At 41.8% G+C, this 27399-nt stretch overlaps 2 protein-coding genes across 8 annotated transcripts in view; one reads left to right on the forward strand and one right to left on the reverse strand.

Moving 5' to 3' along the window:
• Positions 1-27399, reverse strand: part of LOC144667837 (alpha-2,8-sialyltransferase 8F-like) — a 1155130-nt gene that overhangs the window by 451128 nt on the left and 676603 nt on the right. The gene's annotated exons all lie outside the window — the stretch shown is intronic.
• Positions 1-27399, forward strand: part of LOC144667835 (F-box/LRR-repeat protein 20) — a 137253-nt gene that overhangs the window by 5380 nt on the left and 104474 nt on the right. Inside the window, exon 2 of one of the 4 annotated variants that reach the window (XM_078529346.1) lies at positions 25156-25325. The exons of the other annotated variants lie outside the window; for them this stretch is intronic. Coding sequence (XP_078385472.1) covers positions 25323-25325 — 3 coding nt within the window. The 5' untranslated portion in view covers positions 25156-25322. The remainder of the gene's footprint in view (positions 1-25155; positions 25326-27399) is intronic. 4 annotated transcript variants of the gene reach the window in all.

Below are 27399 nucleotides of genomic sequence, written 5' to 3' on the forward strand. Positions count from 1 at the left end.
CCATAACTGCTTATGCAACTGGATGATTGTGTTATTTTGATTCCCACAGGGCGTCTGGCACCATGTTCTCTCTCCTCCACTTTTTCGAACTTCAGATCTTGCATGATCTAAACTCCTGCAAACGGAAGAAAGTTAGGAAACTATCTCCTCAATTTAGGGTGGTGAGACTGTCTCCTCCACCAGTACCTCGCCTCCAATTGAATCTGATCTTTTATCAACATCTTTTCAACCTTGTTTTATTTCAGCTCCCAGATTGAATAAATATGTTTAACTCTGCAGCTAGCAACCCCCTCCCTAACAGCACCGTTGGTGTACCTGCACCACATGGACTGCAGCGGTTCAAGAAGGCAGTTCACCACCACCTTCTCAAGGGCAATTAGGGTGGGTAATAAATACTGGCCTCACCAGTGACGTCCACATGCCATGAATGAATAAAAATTACAGGGACGACTGAATGTTACCTAACCCCGACAGTGACGGGCGGGTGGCAGAACCTTGTTCATTCACTTCTTTATTTTTTTCAAATTTTAATATCATTGAGCCATACAGGAATTTCTGTGCTTCCTGAGGTCATAGTTGGGTGCAGAATAATGGAGCACACACCACCTCACAGGCTAGATCATATTTTCAAATCCGCAAATTGAGAATCTTATTGCACAAGACTGTCCAAGCTTTGCATCATTTTGAGCAGCTTAGATGCTTATCTTAGGTCCTTGAAGGCCACATATAAAGTTTAAATCCATGCTGCTATTAATCTGCATGTATCTCAGGCTGCACATGCTAGATCTTGGTATCCTGATTGACCGTTTATCGGCCAATGAGGCAGCAATTATAAAACAGCTGTTCAAAATTTCCAGGCCCACAAAACTGGTTTGAGGACAAACCTGAGATGGAAATGTAATCACAAATAGAATTGAGTTGCCTTGACCTTCTGAATTCCACACTGTCTGTGGGCTATAGTTTACATGCCTCTGCTATCTACCTAATACAGTCCATCAATCCTATTATGCTTTGCCTCAAGCTTTGTGTAAAGCAGAATTGTAAAAGTTTTTTGCGTATGCCAATGATTGCAGCTCTGATTCAGTGGGTAGTGCGCTATCCTTTGAATTTGAAGGTCCTGAGATCGAGTTCAAGTCCAAACAAGTTGAAACAAATCTAGGCTTATACAACTGTGCGGTACTGAGGGAGAGCCACACAGTTGGAGGTGTCACCTATTGAGTGAGTTTGCCTTCTCAGGTGGATGTAAAAAATTTGATAGAACCATTTCGAAGAGCTGGAACTTCTCCCTGGTATCCTGGCCAATATTTACCTCTGCTACCATCACTACAACAAACAGATTACCTGAATATTATCATATTGCCGTTTGTGGGACCTTGCTCTGGGCAAACTGACTATTGTTTCCTCCATTATAGCAGTTACAATAATTTTCAGCAAACCTTCACCATGCAGCTACAAATTAATAATCTCATAAATAAGTGCTATAAAAAAATCCATCTTTTTAAAAAAAAAAGCAGATTGCATTTAGGTAGCACCTTCCAAGATCTCAGAGTCTCCCAAGGTGATTCACAACTAATGAACTACTTTTGATAGGTAGTCACAGTTCTAATATATAATACAATCAATTTTATGAACCTTTGATATCCCCTTGAGTCCATTGACCTCTGATTGGAAATCTTTAGCTTAGATTGGTGCCTCTGGTGTGAGGAAACTACTGCAGGATACAAATGAAGCTTTCTTTCCATTTCAAAAGTTCCATTGGTCCCAGATGATAAGAGAACTTGTACAGAGGGTTAGCTCTCTTTTTATCCCTCCTCACTTCTTCAAACCACCAGTTATCACTTTTTCCAGCAAAAGTGATTTCAACTTGAGAGCAATGGGCTACATGTGATCTGGAAAGGAAAGAGCTTGCACCATTCAGGTCTCCAAGTACGTCACTGCCAGTGAATTAACTTTTGACGTGTAGTCCTTATTTTGTGAGCAAACACAGCAGCCAGTTTGCACACAGTGATAAAATAACTAACTGGTTTTGGCTGAGGATTGGCCAAGACACTGGAATGGGTCCCCTGCTCTCCTTCAAACAATGCTATGAAGAGCTTTACATACGTCTGAACAGGCTGATATCTTGTTTCAATATTTCATCAAAAGATAGCAACTCTAACCACACAGCATTCCCAATATTAAACTGAAGGTCAGCCCTGGGCTCAAGCCCTGGAGAAAGGCTTGAACTTAGAATCTGCTGGGTTGGAGACAAGTGATACCAATTTGTGGAGGATGGGGGGTATGGGAATGCTCAAAAGCTACACTGATTTTCTTTGCACATTTAAGGTTAATTCAGTGCTGATACTTCACCTTTACATTCTTATTTTAGCTTTTAGTATGTATTTTTCAGATGTAGTTTCCAAAGTGACAATACACTGCATCGTGTAGGTAAATTAAAGTATAGTGTTGAATGGTGTTGTGGTTTTCGCGCCACACAAGTGCCAGTCAATGACCATCTTCAACACAAGATAATATAACCATCGTCCCTTTACATTCAATGGCATTACCATCGCTGAATCCCCAACATCCTGGGGGCTACCATTGACTAGAAACTGAAGTCATATAAATACTGTGACTACAAAAGCGGGTCAGAGGCTAGGAACCCTGTGGCGAGTAACTCATCTCCTGACCCCCCAAAGCCTGTCCGCTATCTGCATGACACAAGTCAGGAGTGTGATGGAATATTCTCCGCTTGCCTGGAGGAGTGCAGCTCCAACAACATTCAAGAAGCTGGGCACCATCCAGGACAAAGCCCGCTTGATTGGCACCCCATCCACCACCTTAAACATTAACTCCCCCCACCACCGACACATAGTGGCAGCAGTGTGTACCATTTACAAGATGCATTGCAGGAACTCACCAAGGCTCCTTTGACAGCACCTTCCAAACCCATAACTGCTACCCAAGGGTAGCAGATGCATGGGAACAGCATCATCTGAAAGTTCCCCTCCAAGCCATACCAATCTGACTTGGAAATATATCCCTGATCCTTCAATGTCACTGGGTCAAAACCCTGAAACTCCCTCCCTAACAGCACTGTGGGCGTACCTACGCTACATGAACTGCAGCGGTTCAAGAAGTCTCAATCCCACCTGCTCAAGGACAATTGTGGATGGACAATAAATTCTGCTTGGTCAGTGATATCCACATGCCATGAATAAATGTAAAAAAAAACTTTGGCACGTTTCAAGGGCTGGTTGAGAATAACTTGTAGGTGAAATGGCTGAATGTGTTAATAAGCTGTATACTTGGGCGAAGGGGTTCCCAAGGACACAGGTGTGGGGGGTTGAGGGAAGCAGCTTTATCCTCATGCCTTATTTGGTGCTTTCTGTTACATTATAATTGACTAGAGGTGGTCCTGATCATGGCAATTTTTCCATTTTCCTTTCTTTGTTCTAATTCCTGTCATCAAGTTACACACTGCTCTGTGCCCCTCTTAATGGCTAGGTTAAGAGCTAATAAACCATGTCCAGTAAGTTTAAATGCCTGTTGATACAAGCATCTTGATTGGATTTCCCCAAATGAGAGCTAGTTTTCATGTTGAGAAATCTATTTGTCCTTATAAATTGCTTTTTTTTTGGGAACTTATACAATTGTTCACTGTTGGACCTTGTTCTCCTACAATGACCGGTTTGGAGGTGTCAGCTGTGGCTCAGTTCATAGCACCCTCGCCTTTGAATCAGAGGGTTGTGGGTTAATGTCCCACTCCCGGAAACCAAGAACTGTGAATGTACTCGAAAGAGTTACAATCTGTGACTGTTGATAACTCGAAAGAGTTACAATGACCGGTTTGGAGGTGTCAGCTGTGGCTCAGTTCATAGCACCCTCGCCTTTGAATCAGAGGGTTGTGGGTTCATGTCCCACTCCCGGAAACCAAGAACTGTGAATGTACTCGAAAGAGTTACAATGACCGGTTTGGAGGTGTCAGCTGTGGCTCAGTTCATAGCACCCTCACCTTTGAATCAGAGGGTTGTGGGTTCATGTCCCACTCCCGGAAACCAAGAACTGTGAATGTACTCGAAAGAGTTACATTCTGTGACTGTTGATAACTCGAAAGAGTTACAATGACCGGTTTGGAGGTGTCAGCTGTGGCTCAGTTCATAGCACCCTCACCTTTTAATCAGAGGGTTGTGGGTTCATGTCCCGCTCCCGGAAACCAAGAACTGTGAATGTACTCGAAAGAGTTACAATCTGTGACTGTTGATAACTCGAAAGAGTTACAATGACCGGTTTGATTATTTACAAGATGTAGGGTAGAGTTAAGTGTTTGCAGATGATTTGTACAGTGTTAATGTTGTATAAGCAAAAAAAAAAATGAGGTGCTTGGGGCTGGGTTTAAGGATGTGACCTGATTTGAGCTGTTTGGAAAGATAAACTGCTTGTCAAAAGCAGTAAATAGCTTATAATTTTTCATTGAACCCATAACAAGCCTTTAACAAGCACCTTTGGGTTATTTCAATCTTGCAGCATTTTATGTTCATTTTAGAGCTTTCTTATTTTTTTGAGCTAACCATGGCTTTCATTGTGGATTCTAACAACGTTTTGCGTCACTACAGCACATTTTCGATGATTAATGATTGTGGTATCATTCTGCACACTGGAGAGTAAGGCTGTAGGCAATTGTTTCAGTTCAGTTGCAGATGGTCAGAGGTAGTGGTTTGTGAGGGGTATGGGGTCTTGAAGTAATAAATCATCAGGAATGATAGTCGCTTGTATGAGGAACATTTGGAAATGTGACTCCCACCCCTCCTTCACTCCAAGTGCAATGACCCATTGTAGGTATGGTTTCAAGGGTAGCACCTTCTCATTAGTACCTCAGCAGCATCCGCAAATGCAAACTATTCAGCAGTGGTATCTGGATAGTGTTTAGGAGTGGAAGCCTGGCATTTTACTCAGCCTGGCTTCGAGCCTTGAACCTGTGCAGACACACTCCAGGCTGGCTTTTTGTTTTCCCTGGACAGCTGTAACAGTTAATGCATTGATTCTAAAACAGTTTGTCTTTGGACTGACTTACCACCAGCAGTGCCATGGGAGATCTGCTATATTAATTTATTAAACATTACCTGCAATACACAAAATTGTAGATGCATTGAGTAGATGGAGCCATGTCTAGTAGAATATTATATTGAATAACTTCATAATGTAAGACTTGCAGCCGCTTTTGATCACAAGTTTTGAGTCTTCCATCACAATAGGTATTGAAGTAGATCTTCACTATGAGCAGGAGTAAGAACAGTAGGTAGTGAATAAGGCCTATTCAGTCAGTGGAAATTGAAATAGGGAGAGATGTAAATTGAGCTGCTGACTCGCTATCACTTGTTTCCCACTATCTCACAAATTTTAGATCTACCCCACTATGTTCAGCAATGTGCAGGACCCTCTATTATTGTGGAATGTGCTCCTTCAAAATTTTGAGCCAGCTAAGGGAGCCTGTGTTGTTGACACACTACATTGACTGTTCTGTTCTTCCATCACAATAGGTATTGAAGTAGATCTTCACCATGAGCAGGAGTAAGAACAGTAGGTAGTGAATAAGGCCTATTCAGTCAGTGGAAATTGAAATAGGGAGAGATGTAAATTGAGCTGCTGACTCGCTATCACTTGTTTCCCACTATCTCTCAAATTTTAGATCTACCCCACTATGTCCAGCAATGTGCAGGACCCTCTATTATTGTGGAATGTGCTCCTTCAAAATTTTGAGCCAGCTAAGGGAGCCTGTGTTGTTGACACACCACATTGACTGTTCTGTTAAATTTACATCTATGCAAATTTGTCGCAGACTAAATAAGTTTAAACCACAGGCTAATATTTTCCTTACAGATCATCCCCTATGGCATTGTTCATGGACGAAAGGACAGAGGCCCAGGGAGCTAGTGGCAGTCAAGAACCGAGGCACGGGGAGAGAAGGAAGGGTTTGGGGCTGGCTGAGGCAGTAGAAGTGGTAGCTGGATAGAGTTTGCATGTTTGCTGGAAATGCAGAATGAAGTGGGGAAGTCTTTTTGGATGAAAAGGTGCTGATTTTACTTTTTGTTGCTACTATCTACTTGCTTTTCACAGTGGAAATACTGAATCAATTACTTAAGACACAATCTTGCACTGACCCAATCAGCTTGGAAATGACGTAGAGTCAAACTGTCTGACACTATTTATGTATTGTTCTGGATATTGCTAACGTTTATTTGCCTGCCCAGCTTTGTTTACTGTAGGATTTCTCTAGCCTTGAGTCGTTTAGGTGACAGTGGTAGCACTCCCAGTTCTGAATCAGGAGATCATGGGTTCAAGTCCCACGACAGATTTGAGGACACATTTCAGGCTGACACTCCCAGTAGTCTGAGGGAGTGCGGCACTGTCGGAGGAGAGGAGTCGCCTTTAGGATAAGTTATTAAACAGAGGCCCTCTCTGTCCTCTCAGATGGACGTAGTTGATCCTGTGACACTACACAAAGAAGAGTACCTGACCAGTGCTTATTCCTCAAGCAACATCACAAAAACAGATCGCCTGGTCAATTATCTCATTGCTGTTTGTGGGAGCTTTCTGTGAACAAATTGGCTATTTCTACATTGCATCAGTGATTAAACTTCAAAAGTTGGTTGGTTTAAAACCAATATGAGATTGTGAAGGGCATTTCATAAATGCAAGTCTGTCTTACTTTTAATGTGTTAAAATGAGCTTTTGTGTTGCACTATGCATAAATAAAACTTAATGAAGTAACTGGTTTTGAAAACATTTAGGACAGATTTGAGAAAGTTAACTGTTCCTTGGGGAGAATTCCTTTGGGAGTGTAAAACCATTTTGATTCTAAACTGAAAGGCAAGAGGGCGATTCCTGTGATTGTTGCTCATTACCCCACCGACTTGCTTGTATTATTCTGAAGACAGTATTGGCATTTGGTGGCTGGACTGCTGAATAGAACTGTATGTGATAACTGGGTAGGGGTTGCCTGTTGAGTGAGTTTAGGAAAGATTGGACTATACTGGTCCATTTCTACTGGCTGATGTGGAAGAGATGTTGACTGCAGCTGCAGTCCATTTACATTTTTCCCTCACAGCAGCACTCTCCTACCATTGTGAAGTTATTCGTTGATTGGTCTTTATGTTACAAAACAATGAAACCCTCCACTGAACTTGGAAGTGAGTGACCTGTTGTGCTAGGATGTGTTAATGTAGCTCGCCTGATGACTTGGTGATTAAAGTCATTAAAACTGTACAGACCAGGAGAGCTACTGTATACATGACCTGCCCCAAAAACAGCAGGTGGAAGCAGCTCACGCTGCTGTAGCCAGCTGTTTGTCTTGTTACTGGTGCAACTGTACCCCCAGAGAGAGAGAGAGAGCGTCTGGCTGGCTGGCTGTGTGTCTGACTGACTGTGTGACATTTATGTCCATTGTGCTGCTGGAGGCATAAACACTGCATCATTTATATTGCAATACTGCTGCTGAAGCCAGGACTGCTTTTGGTGGTGGCACCATAATGAGAAGTGGACCCTCAGACACTTTAATAGCTGCTCTTTAATTGATCCCATTTTATTTCCTCGACTGGCATCTTACCGGCATTTACAGTACTAATTATGGCTCCCTTATCACTGCAGAAGGCATAGGCCCAGTTTTCTGTGTGTCTGAGTGAGTGGGATTTTGCAGAGTGAGGATTGGTTGCTGACACTCTAATTTAGCACAGTGGTCAAATAAAGACAGCTTGGCCTGGAACTTCATCTTGGTTGCTCTTTAAGCGCAATTTGATTGAAATCTGCCAAATCGATGGTGAATATCTAGGAATTTGAAACACATTCTGTTCAGAAACGATAATGGAAACACATTTTGTTGTGCTGGTTTAAAAATACAATTTTGGGAAGCCAGTACAGTCCATAAAACTTCCAAGCCCCGATTGAATTAATTACCACTGAGGCTCTTAGAATTAGGCTTTTTTAGGCACAATGACACTAATTGGCACATTGTTAAAAAAAACTTTTAAATTAGTTTACCAACATTAGTTACACTGTACATTAATCAATGGTTATCTAAATTTTTAAAGTTGTTTTCAGTTATATGAAATTGGGTTACTCTGGTGGTGGGCGCAGCATTGCTTCAAATGCTTATTTTCTGTATTTTCAGTTGTATTACTAAAACTACACCAGATTGCCCCTCTTAAATATAATTTTTTTATTACAAACACTTTTTTAAAAAAAAAATTGCAGCTCGTTTGCACTGGTTCATGGAAGATTTTGCATTTGAGCATATGCTAAGGAGGTTGAACAAAATCTTGAGCAAAAATATTAATGTTGCAAAACTAATGCTTTTTGTGCCTGGATTGCTGATAGTGCTCAAAGTGGAAACTTTTGGTCTTTATGTTAGAAAAGAGCAGCTGAGGCACATGGAGTTGTACTGTTCTCAGCTCTTGGAAATAAAGCTGCCCTGTCTGGCAGCAGAGGGCCAGCTATTCATAAGACTTCAACAAACAAATCTCCCATGTGGGCCTGGAAAGCAGGCTGAGCAGGTTGACTGAGTCAGTCCATGCCCCTGGCACAGGACAATGCCAGATTTCCTGATTTACCATTTCTGGTGTGAGTGTTCTCCATCGTTGCCCTCACAAGAATTGGCCTCTATGCCTACAGAAATTGACTGGTACACAGAGAGTAACAGTGAAGTATGAAAATGGTGATATTGCTCTTTCAGTTATGGGGCTTGGTACCAAATGGCATTCAGTTGTAAGTCTCAAGTAATCACGAGATTGTTTAAATGTGAAATGATCAAATAACTAATGTAAACAAATATTTTGGATGTAGAATGCCAATGATTTAAAAAGGCCCAGTAGATTTTTCAAGGTGTTGCCCACTGTCATATGATTTACTGCTTTATAATAATGGGTGTGCTCCAACCATGTAATACACTATTTATTATTCTGCTAATGTGGCATGTGTATCCTTTTAAGGCGACAGATAAGTGGTTAAGTAAACCCAGTCCAGTCTACAAACTGAACTTTTGTGATTGCTAGTTTCGGATTGCAAGTCAAATACAACAGTCTCTTAAGGCTGCTTTCTATCTAAGATACTGACATTGGAATGGGAAGTGTGCACATGCCAGATGCAGCGGTTCACCTCCTGGAACGCTTGGGTGCATTTTTAATTCTTGTAACCTTGGGTTCTCTATTGCTATAATCGCTGTCATTGTTTTTGGGCTGGCAAATTACTTTGGATTGCCTGAAACAATTACAGGGGTTCAACATTTGTCTTAGTAACCAGTTGATGTATCCACCCAGCTTTTAAACATGGCTTCCTGGGTCACAATTGGGAACTTAATAATCTGTTGTCTGCTGGGATAACGCAGGAGGGCAGGGTTTGTAATGTCAGTGGCTTTGTTGCGAACGTTGATAGACTTGTGGAAGGGCATGGAGTTGTATTTGGAGCTCCGACTGTAGTATCACTTTGGAACAGGTTATCTCGTGAAAGCAGGGCACAGCATATGAGTTCTTTAAACTTTCCAGCACACACCAGAAATCTGTTGTTTCCCCAGACATTCTCTCTATAATGCAATGTGCAGCTTTAGAGCTGCTGAGTCTTAGGATTGCATTTGTACTACAAAGGTGGAAAGTGGTTTCTGTGTCACACTGCCACCAAAGTTGTGCAAATCTGGGACTTGGGTTAGCACTAAAATTGTTGATGCAGATTATCCATGTTCTGAACTAGGACTGTCATTGGGGATGGAGAACAGGAAAATCAGCCAATGGGAAGTAAAAGTTTTCCATCTACAATTTAAATGGGATGGAAAATTAGGCAAGCTCCTTTTTTCGAGAGGGATGTACTCCTCCCAGCTTGGTTTTACTGTAATTGCTGGGTTGAAATGTTCCTGTAAGTCAAGTGAATCTGCTCTGTGGTGTAGGTCCACCCTTATTAATTTCCAATGAGACCCTCATTCTCTAATACGAACATATATACAGAGGAACATATGAATTAGGTGCAGGAATCGGCTACTCGGCCCCTCGAGCTTGCCCTGGCATCCAATAAGATCATGGATGATCTGATTGTAATCTTAACCCCATGTTCTTGCCTACCCCCGATAACCTTTCAACCCTTTGTTAATCAGGAACCTATCTAACTCTACCTTAAAAATATCCAAAGACTCTGCTTCCATCGCCTTTTGAGGAAGTGTTCCAAAGACTCAGGATCCTCAAGAGAAAAAAATTCTCCTCATCTGTCTTAAATAAACGACCTGACCCCTTATTTTTAAACAGTGATCCCTAGTTCTAGATTCTCCCACAAGAGAAAACATCCTCTCCATGTGCACCCTGTCAAGACCTCTCAAGATCTTAAAGGTTTCAATCAAGTCACCTCTTACTCTTTTTAAAGCTCTAGTGGATATAAGCCTAACCTTCCAACCTTTCCTCATAAGACAACCTGCCCATTTCTGGTATTAGTCTCGTAAACCTTCTCTGAACTGCTTTTAACGCATTTACATCTTTTCCTTGAGTAAGCAGACCAATACTGTACACAATACTCCAGATGTGGTCTCAACAGTGCTCTGTACAACTGAAGCATAGCCTCCCTACTTTGTATTCAACCCCCCTCACAATAAATGATAACATTCTGTTAGCTTTTCTAATAGCTATACCTGCATACTAGCCTTTTGTGATTCATGCACTAGGGACGCACAAATTCCCTTGAATCTCAGAGCTCTGCAATCTCTCACCATTTAGATAATATGTCTCTTTTATTCTTCCTGCCAAAGTGGACAATTTCACATTTGCCCACGTTATAACACATTTGCCAGATCTTTGCCCGCTCACTTAACCTATGTCCCTTTGTAGCCTTTTTATGTCCTCTTCACAATTTACTTTTCTACCTATCTTTGTGTCGTCAGTAAATTTAGCAACCATTCCTTCAGCCTCTTCATTCAAGTCATTCACATAAATTGTAAAAGGTTGAGGCCCCAGCACTGATCCCTGTGTCACACCACTCATTACATCTTGTCAACCAGAAAAAGACCCATTTATGCCTACTGTTTCCTGTTAGCTCACCAATCTTTACCCATGCCAATGTTACCCCCCCACACCATGAGCTTTTATTTACCACAATAGCCTTTGATGTGGCACATTTATTAAATGCTTTCTGAAAATCTAAGTACAGCACATCCACCGGTTCCCCTTTATCCAAAGCACATGTGACCCCTCCAAAGAACTCCAATAAATTGGTTAAACATGATTTCCCTTTCACAAAATCATGTTGACTTTGCCTGATTGCCATGAATTTTTCTAAGTGCCCTGCTATAACATTTTTAATAATAGCTTCTAACATTTTCCCTATTACAGACATAAGGTTAACTGGCCTGTAGTTTCCAGCTTTTCTGTCTCCCTCTCTTTTTGAATAGAGGAGTTACATTTGCTATTTTCCAATCTAGTGGAACCTTCCCTGAATCTAGGGAATTTTAGAAAATTAAAACCAATGCATCAACTATCTTTTTACCTCACTGGTTTTATTTTAAAAATAAGCTCTATATGTTTACATTGGTTTGCTCATTTTGATCATAAATCTTAATCCAACATTTTCCTGAAGCCTTTTTTTTCCAGCGCTTTTCCCCTTCCCATTGTTGGCTAACCATTATTTTCCTCTGCCCAATGACAATGTGCTGGTATGTTGCTGATTAGCACTGCATGGAAGCCTGGTGCACTGTGGTTCCTTCTTGGCACTGGTTCCCCTGTTCGGGACCTAGCTGTGCCAATAAGCTCTTTTTAGCAGGCCATTGTCTCAAGCCAGCAATCCACCTTAAAGCTGCAATGCTGGAGGTGCAGTAAGGCCAATATTTTTTTAAAATTCATTTACAAGATGTGGACGTAGCTGGCTAGGCCAGCATTTATTGCCCATCTCTTATTGTCCTTGAGAAGGTGGTGGTGAACTGCCTTCTTGAACTGCTGCAGTCCATGTGGTGCAGGTACACGCACAGTGCTGTTAGGGAGGGAGTTCCAGGATTTTGAGCCAGCGATAGTGAAGGAATGGCAGTATATTTCCAAGTCAGGATGGTGAGTGACTTGGGCAGGAGTTTCCAAGTGGTGCTGTTCCCATATGTCTGCTGTCCTTGTCCTTCTAGATGGCAGCAGCCGTGAGTTTGGGAGATGCTGCCTAAGGAGCCTTGGTGAGTTCCTGCAGTGCATAACGATGGAAAAAGACACCCACAACTATTGTAAATCTTAAAATGGAGCAGAAAATGCTGCAAACAAACAGCGAGGCTGTCAGCATCTGAAAAAGACGACAGGTTAATGTTTCCAGAATCCCTTTAATGGCTCATGCCTGACACATGAAACTGTTTTTCCAGCATTTTCTGTTGTTTTTTTTGTAAATTTCAGACCAGTAATCAGATCATTTCCTCTGGGGTTCTTTTTCTTTTAATGGGACTATAAATCTCCTGAGTAATTTTTATACCAATTTTGTAACAATGTTTGTGGACTCATTACAGATTTAACAAGTTTTAGTTTGGTAGATGATAAATTTTAGTCTAGGGATATTTTAACTTTTTATGAAAAACTTCTCAATTTCCTGAAGTATTAAATTCAGCAGCAATTAGGGAAGTTCTTTGGATGGATATTATTTTAAAAACATTCTACTCTTCTCCCTTCAGCTGCTGAGAGAATGGTTTATTGCTTGGACCGCAGAGTATGGACACCACTCATAGTTGCCCAACTAGCCATTCTTCATATTTAAGCCTAGGTGGTAAATGTTGGCTGGCTTTTCAACTACAGGTTGCATCGCAATTATTCTAAATCTTCCCTCAATGTCCACTTGGTCTAACACTCGCTTCAGGTGTGATTTAAGCAATTTGTTCCTGTTTGGACAGCTAATGGAATAAGCAGCGTTAATATTATACTCCATGTAAACATGTACACACAAATGTAAATGAATCTTACTTTTATTTTCCAGAGGGTGATTGGTTATTGCCTCATATTACTGACCATTTAAAGCAATGTGATGATGCTTCATGGATAGTGTTGGTGGCACACATCTCCCATCGTGATACTCCATATGAAGTGTTCCAAGATCCATTTGGGAGGTGTCAATGTCCTGGCACATGCATGCTTATTTTTCTCCCATCGGAACCTGGGTGGGGGAAAAATGGAGGATAATTCACTCAGTCACATTATTACACCTAATTAGAATGGGAACTAGGGGATGTAAAAAGTGGGTATGAGGAAGAAATAGAAGGCAATTAAAATGATATATAGTCTGTTGCACCATATCAATCTAAGACACTGAAACTACTGCTGATGACTTCAAAATAAAAAGGTGGGAGGGGAGTTAACAAAGCTCTTCTGCTAAAATAACCACGCTGTGTGAACATAGTACTTACTGTACTACGGAATGGCTCCCATTGGAGAATGTACCATTAAAGCTCATTTGGAAGTTATTTGATCACTTGATTCATGGGATCAAATAAACCCAAGAGTGTTTCAGAAGACTTTTAAAATATATGCTTGTAAATATTCATAGGAAATTAATATACTGCGGATCAATTATAGCAAAAAGCACTGGCAAGTGGTAGAAAAGTAAACATTGGCAAAAATTCAGTGTAATCATATACAATACCCATCAACAAGAAAGGTTTAATATTTAATGAGTTGGTTTTGTTCTTGAAACCACAAGCTTTATTGATGTGTTTTTGGAGTTGTTCTTGAACATATGTTTGGATGTGTAGTTTTGAGAGCTGGGTGAGCTCCCATGCATTAACTTGATGAGTTGGTATTGTATATGAATGCATTTTAAAAATAATGGGTGAACAGCACATTGCTGCTCTAATGCAAGCTGTCATTGTGGCAATCCATGGAGTGCAGTGTTGCTGGCTTGACAGGTCACTTTGCTTAGTTCCAGGCTTCAACCTACACTGTTTAGACAGGAACCCACAAGAGGGACTGTATAAAATATGTAAATAGGCAGAGCAATGGCGCATTAAGACTTTACGCAGTCATAAATGTAAGGTACAACATATTAGAGAAAAGATTGAATGCTTTGCATACACTGATGTAGAAATAGCTAATGGTGAGTTGGATGAGAGACACGGGGGTGCTAATAGGCTTGGCACTGTAATTGCACTGCCGAGCAACAATTAATGAAGCAAACTGAATACTGAACCATATGTCAGAGGAGGTTTTGCTCAAATTGCATAGTTCGTTAGTCAAACCACTGTTTGAATATGATGCATAGTTCTGGTCACAATATTCAAGCTGCAAAGGCAGTGCAGAGAAACTCTAGCCTGTTTCTCCGTATTGCAGATCTGAGCTTGGCTGACTGGAGAAACTGCCCTATAGCCTTTTAAAAAGGAAGTAAGGGTTGGGGGAGGTCTTATAGCAGCATATCACAGAATCTCACAGTGCAGAAGAGGCCCTTCGGCCCATCGAGTCTGCACCGACACGTGAGAAACACCTGACCTACCTACCTAATCCCATTTACCAGCGCTTGGCCCATAGCCTTGAATGTTATGACTTGCCGAGTGCTCATCCAGGTACTTTTTAAAGGATGTGAGGCAACCCGCCTCCACCACCCTCCCAGGCAGTGCATTCCAGACCGTCACCATCCTCTGGGTAAAAAAGTTTTTCCTCACATCCCCTCTAAACCTCCTGCCCCTCACCTTGAACTTATGCTCCCTTGTGACCGACCCTTCAACTAAGGGGAACAGCTGCTCCCTATCCACCCTGTTCATGCCCCTCATAATCTTGTACACCTCGATCAGGTCGCCCCTCAGTCTTCTCTGCTCCGACGATAACAACCCAAGTCTATCCAACCTCTCTTCATAACTTAAATGTTTCATCCCAGGCAACATCCTGGTGAATCTCCTCTGCACCCCCTCCAGTGCAATCACATCCTTCCTATAATGTGGCGACCAGAACTGCACACAGTACTCCAGCTGTGGCCTCACCAAGGTTCTGTACAACTCCAGCATGACCTCCCTACTTTTGTAACCTATGCCTTGATTGATAAAGGCAAGTGTCCCACATACCTTTTTCACCACCCCACTAACATGCCCCTCCGTCTTCAGAGATCTATGGACACACACACCAAAGTCCCTTTGTTCCTCAGAACTTCCTAGTGTCATGCCGTAAAGTGAATACTTCCTTGTCAAATTACTCCTTCCAAAGTGTATCACCTCACACTTTTCAGGGTTAAATTCCATCTGCCACTTATCTGCCTATTTGACCATCCCGTCTAAATCTTCCTGTAGCCCAAGACCCTCAACCTTACTGTTAACCACCTGGCCAATCTTTGTATCATCCGCAAACTTACTAATCCTACCCCCCACACAATCATCTATGTCGTTTTATATAAATGACAAATAATAGGGGACCGAGCACAGATCCCTGTGGTACACCACTGGACACTGGCTTCCAGTCACTAAAGCATCCTTCTGTCATCACCCTCTGCCTCCTACAACTAAGCCAATTTTGAATCCACCTTATCAAATTACCCTGTATCCCATGTGCATTTGCCTTCTTTATAAGTCTCCCATGTGGGACCTTGTCAAAGGCTTTGCTGAAATCCATATAAACTACATCAAGTGCACTACCCTCATTCACACACCTGGTCACCTCCTCAAAAAATTCAATCAAATTTGTTAAGCATGACCTCCCTCTGACAAAGCCATGCGGACTATCCTTGATCAAACCTTGCCTCTCCAAGTGGAGATAGATTCTCTCCTTCAGAGCTTTCTCCAATAGTTTCCCTACCACTGACGTGAGACTCACTGGCCTGTAGTTCCCTGGCTTATCTCTACAGCCCTTCTTAAATAGTGGAACCACATTAGCTGTTCTCCAGTCCTCTGGCACCTCCCCCGTGGCCAGAGAGGAATTAAAAATTTGGGTCAGAGCCCCTGCGATCTCCCTTGCCTCCCTCAGCAGTCAGGGACACAAATCATCTGGACCTGGAGATTTGTCCACTTTTAAGCCTGCCAACACCTCCCAGACCTTGTCACTCCCTATATCAATTTGCTTAAGAACCTCGCAGTCTCTTTCCCCGAGTTCGATACCTTCATCCTCATTCTCTTGGGTGAAGACAGATGTGAAGTATTCATTCAACACTCTAGCGATGTCCTCTGGCTCCACCCATAGATTGCCCCCTTGGTCCCTTATGGGCCTTACTCTTTCCCTGGTTATCCTCTTCCCATTGCTATACTTCTAGAATATCTCGGGATTTTCCCTACTTTTACCAGCTAGAGCTTTCTCATATCCCCTCTTTGCTCTCCTAATTGCTTTCTTAAGCTCCACCCTGCACTTTCTGTATTCCACTAATGTCTCTGCTGATTTGCTTCCCTTGTACTTGCTAAAGGCCTCTCTTTACCTTCTCATCGTAACCTGAATACCTCCGGTCATCCATGGTTCTCTGGGCTTGTTACTCTTTCCTATCACCCTAGAGGGAACATGTTGAGCCTGTACCCTCCCCATTTCCTTTTTGAACACCCCCCACTGTTCCTTTGTAGATTTCCCCACAAATAAATGTTCCCTGTCTACCTTGGCCAGATCCTGCCTTATTTTACTAAAATCCACTCTCCCTCAATCCAAAACATTTTTTTGCAACTTGTTGATTTCTTTGTCCATAACAAACTTAAACTGTACCATGTTGTGGTTGCTATCGCTAAAATGCTCGCCCACCACCACCTCAGCCACCTGTTCGGCTTCATTCTCCAGAATTAGGTCCCACAATGCACCGTCTCTTGTTGGACCCTCTACATATTGACCTCAAAAGTTCTCCTGTACACATTTCAAGAAATCCACTCCACCCAAGCCCTTAACACTGTCTACCCCAATTAATGTTGGGAAAGTTGAAATCACCTAATATAATTACCCTATTGTTATTGTTTTTGCACACCTCCACAAATTGTGCACATATTTGCTCCTCAATTTCCTGCTGACTATCTGGGGGTCTATAATAAACACCTAACAATGTGGCTGCCCCTTTTTTATTCCTAAGCTCTACCCACAAAGCTTCATTCGATGCCCCCTCCAAGATATCATCTCTCCTTACTGCAGTAACTGACTCCTTAACTAATAATGCAACGCCGCCTCCTCTTTAACCCCCTCCCTGTCTTGCCTGAAGATTCTATATCCTGGGATGTTGAGCTGCCAATCCTGCCCCTCCCTCAACCATGCCTCAGTGATGGCTACTATATCACAATTCCACGTGTCAATTCTCACCCTTAATTCATCCGTTTTACCTGTAATACTCCTGGCATTAAAGTAGAGGCCATCCAGCCTTGCCTTACTCCCTTAAGCTTAATGCAGCTGTACTCCCTCTGACTTGATTGTTTTACTATTATGACGTGTCCCTATTCTGCTAACATTGTGTTCCCTCCCCCTGCCGAATTAGTTTAAACTCCTCCCAACGGCACTAGCAAACCCGCCCGCAAGGATGTTAGTCTTGCTGTGGTTCAGATGTAGACCGTCCTGCTTGTACAGGCCCCACCTTCCCCAGAAACGGTCCCAGTGATCCAGGAATCTAAAGCCCTCCCTCCTGCACCAACTCTTAAGCCACGTATTCATCTGCGCTATTCTCCTATTTCTGAGCTCGCTAGCACGTGGCACTGGGAGTAATCCAGAGATTACAACCTGAGAGGTCTTGCTTTTTAGTCTACTGCCTAACTCCCTGAATTCTTGATGCAAGACCTCATCCCTCTTTCTACCTATGTCATTGGTACCAACATGTACCATGACCTCTGCCTTATAACCCTCCCCCTTCAGGATGCCCTGCAGCCGTTCAGTGACATCCCGGACCCTGGCTCCAGGGAGGTAACATACCATCCTGGAGTCACGTTGATGGCCACAGTAGCGCCTATCTGTTCCCCTGACCATAGAATCCCCTATTACTATTGCTCTTCCTCCCTTCCTGTACAGACAGGCTGCTTGTGGTGCCAGAAGCTTGGCTCTGTCCGCACTCCCTGGAGGAACCAGCAGCCTCCAAAATGGAATACCGATTTGCGAGCGGGACCCTGGGGGACTCCTGAACTACCTGCCTGTTTCTCTTTGACTGCCTGGTAGTCACCCATTCCCTTCCTTCCTCAAGTCCCTTCATCTGCGGTGTGACCACCTCTCTAAACGTGCTATCCACAATGCTCTCAGACTCGGGGATGCTCCACAGTGTCCCCAGCCGCGTTCCAGCTCTGAAACCCGAGCTTCTAGGAGCTGCAGCTTGACACACTTCCTGCACACGTGCTGGTACCGGGCACTGGAAATGTTCCCGGCTTCCCACATGGAGCACACCACGGCTTTGAGCGCTCCTGCCATGACTTATGCCTTTAAATTAAACCTTTTAAGTCAATTACTCTAGGGCCCTTCTTTCCTGATCCTCGTTGCTGTAGAATATACAAATAGTAAACCACAAAAAGATCTTAAACTATAAGCGATTAAAGCAGTAAATACCTTACCCACTACTTACCAGTAATTCCTTTCCCTTGTAGCCTCTACTGCTGCAGCACGCTCTGAAGATTTAAGAAGTTGTATAGCAAGGAAAAAATGCAAAGAGCACCTCGTCCCTATATAAGATTATTTAAAAAAAAAAAATACTACATTCTGGGTTTTATGCTAAATATTTTAGTCCAACTGACTGCTCCTGTAACTAACTATTGCATACTCTATGAACTGGAGTGTGGCTTTACCTGCCCAGTATCTTGGTAGACAACAGTGTGACCAGGCATTGAACATTACTGGAATGTATTGTCCTCACCTGTGATAGATGGATTTAATGTGTACTTCATTGAGCTAATGTTCGGGCTGTAAGTATTTATTAACATAAACTGAGAAAATGAACAATATTTAGTGCAAGACAGTACATGTACTGTAATTATGCCTTCTACTGTTCCCTTCTGTTTAAAGGGCAAATACCTTCTGCCTGAGTGCTTTCTTAACAAATGGTCAGGGTAACAAAGGGTCTTGGATAACAAAGGTTATAACTATCAGGAAAGACTGAATACGTAGGGGGCCTGTCCTCCAGAAGACTGGGCTGAGGGATGAAGTAATGGAGATCTTTAAAATTATGAATGGATTTGGACAAATGTAGATAGGATGCTTCCGCTAGTGGGGAACCCCGAAACTGAAGGTCATAAATGTAAGATAGTAACTAATAATTCCAATAAGGAATTCAGGAGAAATTTCTATCCAGAGAGTGATTAGAATGTGGAACAATGGGAGTGATTTGAGATGCATTTAATTAGAAACTAGATAAGTGCATAAAAGAGAGAGGAATTTGGAGGCTATGCCGATAGAATTAGATGAAGTAGGGTGGCAGGAGCATCACGTAGAACTGAAACACTCCACAGACCACTTGGTCTGGCCTGAATCTGTGCTATAAATTAAATGTAAACACTTCCCAATATCATCACTGAATGATCCCACCGCCCCACATAAATCCACAATAGAAGATTCTGGCCACAGTCAGCTATAATTGTTCTAATGCAGTTGGGAATTAAAATCACAACCACGTAAGCTTAATTCTTTGATCTGTATCTGACATGACTGACCTGTTAGATTTTTATTGAAGGCGTTTTGGAATGAGACATCATGTAACTTTTTTAATTGCAAAAACTGGTTGTCACTCAATACCCAAACACTGCCTATAGAACAAGACTGGAGCTCAGTGCAGGTCATGAGGTTCAGGAATAGCTTGGGCTATTTAAACAGTTACCGTAATAACATCTTGCATTTATATGGCACCTTTTTAATGTAGTAAAACATTTTGAGGCATTTTGTGGGAGCGTTGAACAAAATTTGACACCATCCACATAAGGAGATATTGGGGCAGATGACCCAAAACCTAGCCAAAAATGTAGGTTTTTAAGGAGTGCCATAAAGAAGAAAAGAGAGGTAGTGAGGTTTATGGTGAGAATTCCAGAGCGCAGGGCCTTGGCCACTGCTATTCATGTTGGAGTGATTTTAAAATCAGGGATGTGCAAAGAGGCCAGAATTGGAGGAGCACAGATATCTTGGAGAGTTGTCGGGCTGGAGGAGGTTAAAGAGAGAGAGGGGCAGGACCATGGATGATTACTTCAAGGTAGATTATGACAAGGAGGACAATCAGTAGGGACGGATGTCACAAAGAATTTCTTCACAAAGGATCATTGACTGGAATGGACACCTGGGAAGAGTGGTGAAGGTGAAAGTAGCCTTTAAAGACCTGTTGGGTAGACTGTAGGTTGCTCATTTTGGATGGATGAACAAACAACAGTCTTTATTATTATCTTGTATGCTCAAGAGTCCGCAACTGACACATCCAGGCCCGATGCCTGGATCCACATCTTGAATTGCTTCTGTGTCTGTTGAAGCAGCGAAGCTCACATTATGAACCTTTCTTAGGAATTCTATTTTTAACATCCAATCATTTTTGGATACTTAAAAAAAAAATGCTTGAAGTCAAATAAGACAAAAATGCTGAAAATGTCCAACAAGCCAATCAGATTCTGGTGTAGTGATCCCACTTGAAATGTTTGTGTATTTATTTTCTATTTTAGTTGCTCAGAGTCTTGATCTGCATTTCTAGCATTTTCTGCTTTTGAGACCAAGAAAATCAGGATAGCAGCAGGCGGAAAATGTGATGAATCAACAATTCGTAAATGACAGCAGTTCTGATTACAAAACACCCAGTATTGGCAATATCAACAGGGTATGTGAAATCTGATCAGACGCACAACATAATTCAGAAACTACTGAGATTCGTAGTTCAAACGTTGTGATGATATGAAGCAGGGAGTGCTGATGACATTGGAGATACTGGTCTTGGAGTTATTACCAAACTTGATAGCATGAGGCAGCTGAATTAATTAATGTAATGGAGGTAATTAACATGCCAGTAGTACCTTGGCTCCAACTGTATGTTTAAAATCTGCTCTATTCCATTCTCTAACTCAGTAACTCTTTCAAAACCTAATCATTTGAAGTTGGGTGTCAGAAGTAAAAGAAACTCTCCTTCATCCCTTTTCCTCTCCTAAAAGTAAGGCGACATGCAGCGATAGGGTTCCATGGGAGTAAGCAGCTCCCCAGTACCACACCCATGTGGCCATTCTTCATGTCTCAATCCAGGTTTGAGTACTGACTTCCACGGAAAGCAGCACAACTGAGCCCAATCCCACCCTCAATCTGTGCCAACATATGCACCTTCCAGCAGTCATTGGATGGCAATTAGCAGAAAGGGTCCTAAAGATTTGATTTCCCTAGCCCTCCCTTCTCCCACCGAATTTAGGCAAATAAACAACTTGTCTTTATATAGCACCTTTTAACATAAAATGTCCTAACTTGTTAACGGAACATTATAAAGCAGAGTTTGAAACCGTGCCACAGAGAGCAATATTAGGATAGATAGCCAAAGCTTGGTCAAAGTGGTAGGTTTTAAGGAACATCTTAAATGAGGAAATGGGTGGAGAGGTATAGGCAGGAATTTCCAGAATCTAGGCCCTAGACAGCTGAAGGCAAATCCACCACTAGAAGAGCAATTAGTAGTAGGCATGCTTAAGAGGGCAGAATTAGATGAATGCAGATAGATCTGTAGGATATTACAGAGGTAGGGTGCAGTGAGGCCATGGAGGGATTGAAAACAAGGATGAGAATTTTCAAATCAGACCATTGCTTGACGGGTCCTGTGTAGGTCAGAGAGCACAGGGGTGTTGGGTAAGCAAGTTTTAATACCTTCCAGAACTTCTATACCTGTAAAACTCAACAGGTTGTTGAGTGCGGTGGACTTGATTTGTTTTTGATCCTGAGTGCAGCCATTTTTAGATGATGTTGTTCTGCAGCTACACCCTGCAATTCATATAAATCTGTGTGCATTAACTGAGGCTTATAATAGACTTTTTCAACAGCATTTCTTTTAATTATATACTTGTAGAATTCTAGTCACACTGCTCACTTTTCATGTTTTACATTTTCCTGCTTTAGTCACTGAAGAGAGAAATTTCCTGGTTGTATTGCAAGATAGCAGTTTTTACTGTGCTGAGTCCCACTGCAAACAGATGAGGGAAGGCTAGGAATGGAAGCCCACAACTCATGCTAATTATTTAGGTTCCAAAAGGGTGCCATTATCCTAAGCCCTTTATTCCCCTCTGTATTGAAATTGAGACTTACGATAGTGTTTCTGATTCTATCTCTTACCCAGGACATTAATCCTGATGAACTTCATGCCTCTCTCATTCTAGAGGCCTTTTTTAAATAAAAATAAATGTTCATGAGTAATGCTTGCTGGTCCTGAGTTGCTGTGTGAAGGTGGCGGTAAACTGCTCTCTTCATCTGCTATAATTCCTTGTGGGATGGGACAATGGTGAGATGTCAGAATTTTAGCCCAGTGCCATTGAAAAAATGCTGGTGAATGCTCAGGAAGGGACGATGTGCCAGGATGGAGGTGAATTCCGAGATGATGGTATTCACTGAGATTCTGAGGCCATTTGTAGGCTCACTGAAATCACTTCATGTTGAGAATCAAACCTGTGGCTTCATCTGCATAGTTTAGTGTGATAGTACCTTAATTCTCGACTCTCCTAATGGCTTAGCGATTAAAGAATGGGATACACAAGGTTAAAATTATTGTGGAGTATTTGAAGTAAAGTCCATTTCTAACTTGAAAATCCCAACCTTCAGACCTATTGTGTGATGCAATAACCAGGATAAGAGGGATGAGTGTAACTCTAGGTAAAGGATTAAACAGCCTAGTATGCCCATTATCTTGATCAGCATTTCCATTAGGATTTAAGAGCTAAGTGCTAGTACTTGTGGTCTCTCTAAAGTTAAGCACAAGGTGCTGGATACTGAATACAGTAAGTTTCTAAACTTCATACAAGCTTAAAGAACCTTGTCTAGTTGGATAGGAATTTAACATTGTTCGGCTTTGCATATTGCTCATTTGTGGTTCTCATAATTAAAGATCAAGGCAATTTTGAGTTTGATCCCTGGCATCTCAACTATCTTAACTGTTCTCTGTCAAGTGTGATTGTGGGGTATTACAATTCATCTTTCTGGACTCTGGCTGGAATGTGGATTAACTCAGATTCTACTCCTGAGTTTATTAGATGGTACATCTGTATGGGTGCTGATGAGCACGATGCTCAGATTTGATTCCCTTTTATGTTTTAAGACAGTGATTCTCAAGGTGTGGTCCATGAGGTTCCTCCAGATAGTCTGCGGGCTGGTCCAAAATGCAAGTCATTGAGTCGTAACACCAATGCTGAGGTCGTACAAGGGAATAGACCAGAACCCTCACCCCCATCATTCGTGTGACATCACACAATCAGCCCGGCCCCTGTGTGTAGGGCACATGTTGTCATAGGTGTGAGCAACAATAATGTAGTTTTATAAGCAAGATTTATGTTACAGCATACAACTGAGATTCGATTTCCAACACTTGTGGAGCTGAAAACAAGGAAGAGGAACTGGCTGAATGTGGAGCCTGACATGAGACTGAAGCTGCACCTTCTGGGCATATGTTGGCACAGATAGGAATTTAGTTGAGTCTTTCCTGGCCTAGACAACTCATTGCCACGCAACTGAGCATTTCCCCACTGAGCCATCTGGCTATGAGGGGAAGAGATAGAATTGGAGGAAATCCAGTAAAGATTTAAACTTGAAATTCTTCAGTGCAACATTCAGATAATATTATGTAGGGCATCTGAATGGTTCAAATGACCTGGGGTAATCTGTCCACAGTGGTGAAATATAGAAGATGATCCAAAGGAAGTGAATTTTCAGGCTGCACAATTAACTAAGCTTTCTTCTCCTTCCTGACAACCAATTCGTTTTCAAATTGAACTCGAACATTTCAAGGGTTTTTTTTTTGAAAAAGCTCCATATTTTGATCATAAGACCATAAGACGTGGGAGCAGAGGTAGGCCATTCGGCCCACCGAGTCTGCTCTGCCATTCAGTGAGATCATGGCTGACCTGATAATCCTCAACTTCACTTTCGTGCTTTTTCCCCATAACCCTTGGTTCTCTTACTGATTAAAAATCTGTCTATCTCAGCCTTGAATACACTTAACGACCCAGCACCCACAGCCCTCTGCGGTAAATAATTCCACAGATTGACTACCCTCTGAGAGAAGAAATTCCTCCTCATCTCTGTACTAAATGGGCGACCCTTTACTCTGAGATTATGCCCTCTGGTCCTAGACACTCCCACAAGGGGAAACAACCTCTCAGCATCTACCCTGTCAAGCCCCCTAAGAATCTTATGTTTCAATAAGGTCGCGTCTCATTCTTCTAAACTCCAATAAGTACAGGCTCAACCTACTCAACCTCTCCTTATAAGAAAATCCCTCCATATCCGGGATCAATTTATTGAACCTTCTTTGGAAGGTTCATGCAGATCTCTCTCATTCTCGGTATTGCTGTGATTTTTTTTGTGTGTGTGTGTGTTCATTCATCTGACTAACTGGCAGGGACACAGTAATTGGGAAAGGAGAATCAGCAACTTATATTTACATAACTCCTTTAACATAGTAAAATGTCCAAGGCCCTTCACAAGCAAAGCTTGGTCAAAGGGGTAGGTTTTGAGGCTCTTGCAGGAGGGGAGATGGGCAGAGATAGAGAGAGGCTTGGGGAGGAATTTCCAGAGCTTGAGCCCTATGCAGTTGAATTCAAGGCTGCCTCTTGTAATGATGTAATTCATTCAGTATTTAGTTTTAAATAGAAGTTGATTGAAGTGTGCCACAAAGTGTTTGAGGCTTGTGCCTGTAATCTCCATGAGCGGAGTTCCTTATATTATCTGTGCTTCTGTGGAAAGGTGGAAATTAGAGTACAGAAACTATCTCATAGACAAGGAGGGGTGGGGGGGGGGGTGTGGTGGTGGTGGTGGTGGGAAATGATGGCGAATCACCAGGATCTGTTGCCATATACTTTGTGGCAAGTTTCACATTTCGTCGAATTCAACGTGGAAAGATTCCTCTCCAAATTGAAAATTGACTTAATTCTCTCAAATCTGTTTTTGTCTCTTCCTCCTCTCACCCCATCATCTTCTGCCTTCTCATCCCTTCTGTCCATATTCCAGTATCCACATGTGTACTTCAGCAACGCTAATTGGATAACAACTCAGGAATAGAAACATGAGTAATTTTTTCTTCCTAATTCCCTTCCACTATCACCCCACTCCCCATAACCCCTTCCCCCCCACCACATCTGCGCAGATCCAAGGACATTGAGGCCAATTGCAGTGCATCAAGTGTTGAAATCAGCCAACACAAACACAGACAAGGAATTAAAGATACTGCTGGTCTGTTTGGCGCAGTCCTGTACCATGCAGCACATCTACCTACAGCGTCACCTAGGGCACCATAGCTCTTCGACTTAATAAATGGTAGGTTTCATGTTGGCCATTCATAGTCCTAATAGTTTTCACTGGTTAGTATCTTCTAAAATTATAAAACATACTATAAAAATTGTCTCTTGATTTTAATGTCATTATTCAAATACCTCTGGTCTCTTCCCTCTCTTTGGCTTCCTCCGATTTGTAACCTTTTTCCCTGAAATCCCATTCCTCTGACTTGGGCCTCTATAGCACCTTCTACATTTGGTTGCCGGGCCTTCTTCCACCTCAGTCCCGCTCTGAAATTCCCTCTTAAAACTTTTTCTTGCTTTCTTTGGCTCAGAATGCATTCTCTTTGGGACCTTTTTCCAAAGTCTATTAAAGTTGCTACATAAATGCAAGCTGTTGTTCACTTAAGGATACACAAGTGTGAATGGAAAGTGAAACTACTCGGGGTGTGCTGTAAAGTGCATGGGTGCGCAGACTTTTTTTTTGAAATTTATACTGGAACTGCAGAAAGTAATTTCATTACAATTGTATTTACTGATGATGTAATTCAGTTTGGGTATAGACAATCACTGTTTGGATTCAAATTTATGGAGCTGGCCTTTAGTTAATGATGTTGGGGGCTGATTGCCTCAGCTATTTTTGTAGTGTTTGTAAGCATTTTTCGGACTGTTGGAACAAACCTCTCTTCCACAGTAATCCCTAGGATATTTTCACTGAGACTAACTAAGAGACGAATGACATTATCTCTTTCACCCATTGTTTAGCAGCTGATGTGCTGAGTTAATTGCAGTTACAAACTGGTGTTTCTCCTTGACCTGGTGACTGGCCTTTTTAAAAATCAATCTAGTTAGTTTTGTGGTATTCACAGTCTTAATAGACTGCATTATAGTAGGAATGGAGAGTTGTTTGTTACCACAGTGCCACAAAGCTGTGTCTCTGATGTAAAGATGATTTTTTTTTTGACATAGCATTTTGAGTATGTTCGATGTTACAGAGGCTCTTTAAGCAACAGGCAACTGGTTATGGTTCAAACTTTTGCCTAATACCTTTGTCTTCAGAAGCAATTTCCATAAGCAAGCTGGATATCTTTTCAACTAAACTGTCACTGGAACACTTGACACCTATGTTTCTAAACTTCCCCATGTTTATCTAATTAACATTTCAAACCTAACCTCTCTTTTTAGATCAAAGAACCCAGTCTAGCTGCCTCTAATTCAATTAAATCACTCACTCACTCACTCACAGACACATCCCACTATTACTCTATTTTACAATAGATTTGAATAACATAGAGAATTATTATATCTTCTTGACATGGGGTTAACCATTAACTGCTAATGATGATATATTGATCACTGGAGATCATGTGTGTGCCTACCACATTGTCCTATCTTTTGTGAAAGGTGGATCCGTGAGACCAAAGTGCAGAGGGTAAAATTACTTGAACAGATTTCTTCACAGATTAAGTACAGGTTAATTATATACAAAAGTCAAATGATGCTAAATGTGTTGCATTTATTCAATGATCAGCCCATATAGAATTAAAAGACCCTGCTTTATGACTTGTTTTTACAAGAAATAATCAACTTGTCTCTTCATAGGCCTTTTATATATTACGTATGTGGATGAAGCTGAATCTTAGTTCATCTATGGGTTTAGATCTCCTGATAGCTATGACTGTCCTGCCTCTGTAATTTCTGCTACTGGATGCCTTTCAGGTTAGAGCCATTTCGTTGATGTAAACGGACTGGGAGCTTGGCTGGTCTCTGATGTTGAACTTGTAATATTTGAATGCTTATCTCTTCCTCTGTGTATTTTCTTTAACGGCTCCACAATTGGAGAAATTAAAATGTCTTTTTTTAGTTGAATCATCTTAAATCGATTGTATTAGCCACCAAATAACTTTTTGTCTTGATTAACTCTTGACCAAAGGCAAAGAAAACCTATTTAAAATATACATCCTTTAATTTGAATACGCTGTTACGGACAGATTGTGTAAACCAATTATGTATATTGGTCACCATTGTTAGCAAGAATGGAGTCTGTCTAGAGACACAGCTGACTGAAACCAATCTTTAACTCTGATTGATTGATTCAAAGCAAAGTACCTAACATT

Source organism: Cetorhinus maximus, chromosome 25, assembly GCF_964194155.1.
Source record: "Cetorhinus maximus chromosome 25, sCetMax3.hap1.1, whole genome shotgun sequence".
Classification (NCBI taxonomy): Eukaryota; Metazoa; Chordata; class Chondrichthyes; order Lamniformes; family Cetorhinidae; genus Cetorhinus; species Cetorhinus maximus.